Genomic DNA, 5,270 nt, shown 5'->3' with positions numbered 1-5,270 from the left:
AACCATAGAAAACCCACACCCAACTACCCACTCCACAGCAACAATCATGTCTCAGCAATATCAAAAGTCAAGGCCTCTGCGGTGACGGTTACAGTGACGGTTACAGTGACGGTTACAGTGACGGTCACGGTGATGACCCCGTCAGTGCTGAAGTCTCCGCGGCCACCCCCGCAGTGCGAGGAGTGTCGGCAACTACCCCCCGGCAGTGCCAAAGCCTTAGAGACAGCTCCGTCTCCGCAGTCCAAAAGTCGCGGTGGTAACTCCGTCTCAGCAGTGTTATAAGACTCTGCAGCAAACCAAACAAGCAAAGCATGGCGATGGAGTTGCCCCTGCAGCAGCCCAAGTACATACGACGGCTTAGTAACCGTCATACTTGAAAGCTGCGGCGTGCGGCGGGATGGCGCCCTTGATGGCGGCATCAGCAATGTCTTCCTGCGACGACATCTTCGCAGGGTCAATGAAGCGGGCTGTCAGGGAGAACCGGCGCTTCCCATGGGGGTCAACCGTGTGCTGATGTTTCCGTTAGACAAGGTCTCCGCATTGGTGCTCCCAGGGGTTGAGTCTTACCTCGTAGAGTTTCTGAATTTTGGGGCCGACCATCACCATCATGTCACCGTGCTTCATGGTGACTTCGAGGCACTGCATGTAGCATTTTTTGCCACGATCCATGTGCTGCGGGTGCATGAAACCCGTTTTGCGCTTCCAGCGGAAGCTCATGGTGGAAGGAGAGCCCAGCGAGAGGGCGGCCACAACCGGACCCAACTCGCCTTCACCATCGTCATGGTACTGCTCGAGAGTTAGCGATGAAGACGAGCAGAATGGGGCCAAAAAGCCTACGTTGATTTTGTCCGCTTCCATGTACCCCAGCGCGAGAAGTTCGTTGAACTCCCCAGTCTCGGAAACGATGGCATCCTCGCCAATAAGGCGCTCATCCAAGGTGCTGATGAATGCATTGGAGAGGCGGACGCACAGCTTCCTGGCCCACATCAGGCGATGGAGGCATTTCAGGATGACGTCCGGTGCTTCTGCGAAGCCCTTGGACTGGACAGGGACGCCGAACTTGTACCGGGCCCCCTGAGAAAAGTCAGACGGAGTTGTCAATAAGAAGTCTGTGACCAGGACTTACAAAGTTTTGCTGGAAGTGACGGGTGTAGCCCTCGAGCTTGTCTGTGGCTAGGTTAGTCTTGTAGAGTGTATCGAGAGAGAGACTACTTACGGCCAACGGCGGCAGCAGGATTGCGGCGAAGACCAATATCAGTAAGCTCGAGCTCACGAAAGAGGTCGGTGATTCCGCCTCGGCGCTTGACAACGTCGGGACTGGCCCCAAGGATGGCAAAGGATCCCTGAACAACACCGTCGCAGTCTGTCAAGAAATACTGGCGGACGGTGTAACCTGCCACCTTCACAGTGTACGAGTACGGCATGTAGCCGCGATGGTAGATGGTAGCAAATCGGTCAAAGCTGAAGTAGGGCCCCTGGAAGGTGCGGCGGTTGACACCCCACTTGTGGCGTTTGGCCCTCGTGACTCTGTCGAAGACCGCGTTTTCCCTGGCAAGCTCTTCCAGTGGGTAGGGAAGCATTGGAGCCTCGCGGTTGTACCCGCAGATCTTGTTCTCACAGACCCAGCGGTTCCAATATACACGGCGGTTGCAACAGCCACAGTCAGGGCATACAAACCCAGCGCGGAGCGTCAGTTCTGTGCCATGGCAACCAGCGTGATCAGGAAGATCTGGACGGATGGGAGGGATCTCGCCGTCGAATGGTGTCCGCTCCTTGAGGAACTTGTCCGTATAGGCCAGAGTGTCGTGATCGATCGTCTTGAGGCCAGGCAGGGTGAAGTAGCTGCTGCACTCGTGGTTGAGACAGGTCCAGCCGGCGTTGAAAACCTCTTTGCTCGGAGTACCACACTCTTCGCAAGTCTTGATGGGGCAGCGGATCTCGAGGGAACCAGGGCAGTCGGGGGTGACGATGCCCTCAGGAATCCACCAGGACTGAGTGCCACCAAGATCTGCCTTCTCGAAACGGACGCGCCAGGACAGAACCGGTTCGCTGCTGGGAGTGGCCTTGAGCTGCTCAGGCCAGAGGTCTGTGACATGGAACCATCCAAGGACTGCGTAGCAGTAAAGGGGGCGAGAGGGGTAAAGGGGGTGTCCCTCGCCTGGGTTGTATGAGCAGGACTGGACTTGATAATGAGAACCAGATAAACGTACCTGCAATGATGGCAACAAGAGACTTCTTCTCAAGTGCATTCTTGATAGCCTTGTAGGCTTTGTCACTCTCCTTGGCATCCGTGGTGCGGACCATCATGCCAGTGTCAGCATCTTTGACACGGTGACCACCGCTGTCTTTTGGTCAGTGAAATATGTCCCAGAGCTAAAACCTATGAGCATGACTTACAGATACGAGATGATAACTTCTGCTCCAAACAAGTCCCGCACCTCAGCGAGGCTGTCAATGAGGAAGCCCTGGGCTACCACACCCCTGCTGTGAAGGGATCCTTGGAACGATTTGAAGTAAGGCAGCGCCTCACACAGAGCGCCGCGTTTATTCGCCCACACTATCGGGTGGCCTGACGGAGCAGGGCGAGCCCATGCCTCTGGAGAAACGCCAGGACAAACACTAAGAATGAGAGGGGTATCATGAGTATAAGGATTCAGGGATGCCTCGGATACGAACAAGTTGACTTACCTGTCGTTATCCCTGTTTTCCGCGACTGTCTTTGGCACTTCCGCGACATTCGCGAGCAGGTGTTGAGTACCTGACATTTCCGCGACCTCCGAGATCGGCTGTTGCGCAACTGGCATTTCCGCGACTTCCGCAACTTGCCCTGGGATAGTTTGGTTGTTGGTGACCTGATTGTTCTTGCTAATGGACAGGGTAAACCGAATCCGCTTGGGTGTGTGAATATTGTAGGCATCGTTCAGATTATCAGACATGCGCTTGAGAAGTGCTGTCTTGTTGTTGTTGGTCTGTGCTGACTTGGAACAGGGCACAGGGGAGCCCAGAGTAGTTGCAGAGGAAGGGGAACGAGGAGGAGGCGAGCCCATAGACTCAGTAGACAGCTTGGGACTGGCCATGGTTATTGTCTGTGTTGTTGCTCTATAGCTAATTAGTGTTAGCATCGTCAACATTGCACCCCATAGACAATAATTAACTGGATGTTAACAGGTCCTTTGATTCCGCGACGATTCCGCGACTCCCAAAGGACGCGCAATGCTGTGTTTGAGAAGAGACTCCGCGACTCCGCGACTCGCAAACAACGTGCAATGTTGTGTTTAAGAAGAAGATTGTAAACACGAGGTTGGTTGTAAAGTAAGAGAACAAAACTCACCTCGATCGTTGTTCTGTTCGAGTGTCAATACAGTGTATTCTGAGAACTGCTGAAGGGTTAACCGGTTAGCTTCCACACACTACCCAGAAAAGAAATATGTTAACAACACGCAATAATGCTCATAAAGGGACTCGAAGTTCGAGATAGTGGAGGAATATAGTTAAGAAAGATAGGAAAAGAGAAAGAAGTGGCAAGTAAATGGAGAGATTTGATGGAATCGGTGAGGAAAGTTGGTAGAATGAACAGTGCGAGGCAGGAAGGGAAAGAAGCAAAGGGAACAAGGCAAGTGAATGGGGAAAGGGTTGACGGAATACCTAGCTGAATGCACGATCCTTGATAGATTTAATGGTTTTGTGGAAAGGGCAAGAAGGAGGGAAGGATGCCAACAGAGAAAGTTGATGGAATGGGAAAGTGCAAGACTGTGTGTGTGGAGTGAACGTTGGATGCCGAAGGAAAAGAAAGAAAGGGGAAGAAGCAACCGAATAGAAAGAATAGATGGAATACTAGTTGAGTGCAAGAAAGTCGATAGAAGTGATGGCTCTCGAGGAAATAAAGGGGAAGAAGGAGGTCGATGGAGAAAGTGGATGGAATGATTGAATACAAGACCGTGTGTGGAGTGAATGTGATGATGGAGGAAGGGAAAGAAGCAAGTGCATGGAAAAAACAGATAGAATGCCGAAGTTAGTTGGGTGCAACAACATCAGATGGTTTTGCAGAAAAGGAAAGAAGATAAGAAGGAAGTTGATGGAAACAGTTGATGGAAGTTTGAGTGCAAGGCCGTAGGTGGAGTGAATGGTTTGTTGGAGGAAATGACAGGAAGGGAAGGAAACAAGTGAATGAAAAAGAAAAGAAAATGGAATACCTGCAATAACGTTGTTGGAAATGGTGGTTTTTGAAGAAGTGAAGGAAAAAAGGAGGGAGAGTACAGGATAACGGAGTATAAGATAGCGGGTAGAGTGGATGGTTTGTTGTAGGAAGTGGCAGGGAGAGTAAGAAGCAAGTAAAATAGAAAAGTTTTGGACGATTTAGTTGGGTACAAGAATGGGCATAAGAAAGATGATGTGTATAGAAAAGGAAAGAAGGAAGTCAATAGAGAAGGTTGATGGGTGGAGCGAATGTTTTTTGTGGGAAAAGAAAGAGGCAGGTGAATGGAGAACATGAGTAGAAAATATAATTGAATGTAAAAACATTAACAGAACTAATAGTTTTGTAAAAGGGAAAAGGGGAGGGAATATGGAAGAAGAGAATAAGAAAAAGTCATATAGTTGTTGAGGGGAATATCTTAAGAGAATACATGAGGAAGAGAGAATGAGAAAAGACGAGGACTCAATGAGAAAGAGTAGAACGGGAGAATGGATGGTACAGAGACATTGAAACTTATAAAACATAGAAGAGACGAGCTTTTCATCTTCTGCCGAAAGGGTAAAGAGCAAGAACAAACGAGTACAAATCTGTACTAACTCGAGTGACAGAGCTATTGGAATATGCAAACAAATCGAGGAAAGAGGTAGGCGTCAACCAAACAATCAATGAAGGGTCTCGGAGACTTGGAGATGTCGAAAACAAGCTGGAGCTTAGACGAACAGGAAACTCACAGAGAATGGCACGTGGTAGTGAGGAGGCGGTGAGGTTGTTGGAAATCTGTAGGAGAGAAGAAGTGTCTGTTCGACGTTAGTGACCCATAAACACACTCTCTCATGATCCAGAACATGGACCACCATGGGTTTGCAGGCGGCCAAAAAGTCAGACTCTCCGGCCGACCTCAGCCTTCCCGCCCACTGACCAAGGCTCGTTGGCGGCTGAGAGAGCAAGAGGGTAGCGGTTGAGAAACAATAGAAGATAGGTGATGACTTACCAGAAATGAATCGTCACGACTCTGATGTATTCTTACCAAGCGCTGATGGTGGTGAAGGGTATTGACAATGGGGAGGGGAGGACT

General features: G+C 50.2%; 1 protein-coding gene across 1 annotated transcript; it reads right to left on the bottom strand.

Moving 5' to 3' along the window:
* Window positions 1–357: 357 nt before the first annotated feature.
* VTJ04DRAFT_2613 (uncharacterized protein) lies at window positions 358–3,077 on the bottom strand (the record flags this gene model as incomplete). Its single annotated transcript, XM_069360422.1, has 8 exons — window positions 358–510; window positions 568–786; window positions 838–1,074; window positions 1,127–1,167; window positions 1,217–2,110; window positions 2,211–2,341; window positions 2,398–2,484; window positions 2,689–3,077. The coding sequence occupies 8 exons, from the start codon at window positions 3,075–3,077 to the stop codon at window positions 358–360; spliced, it is 2,151 nt and encodes a 716-aa protein (XP_069221134.1).
* Window positions 3,078–5,270: the final 2,193 nt, after the last annotated feature.

The sequence above is a fragment of the Mycothermus thermophilus genome, assembly GCF_041956435.1.
Source record: "Mycothermus thermophilus strain CBS 625.91 unplaced genomic scaffold VTJ04scaffold_2, whole genome shotgun sequence".
Lineage (NCBI taxonomy): Eukaryota > Fungi > Ascomycota > Sordariomycetes > Sordariales > Chaetomiaceae > Mycothermus > Mycothermus thermophilus.
The sequence above is the reverse complement of the archived record's forward strand: the minus strand, read 5'-3'. Positions and strand labels throughout refer to the sequence as shown.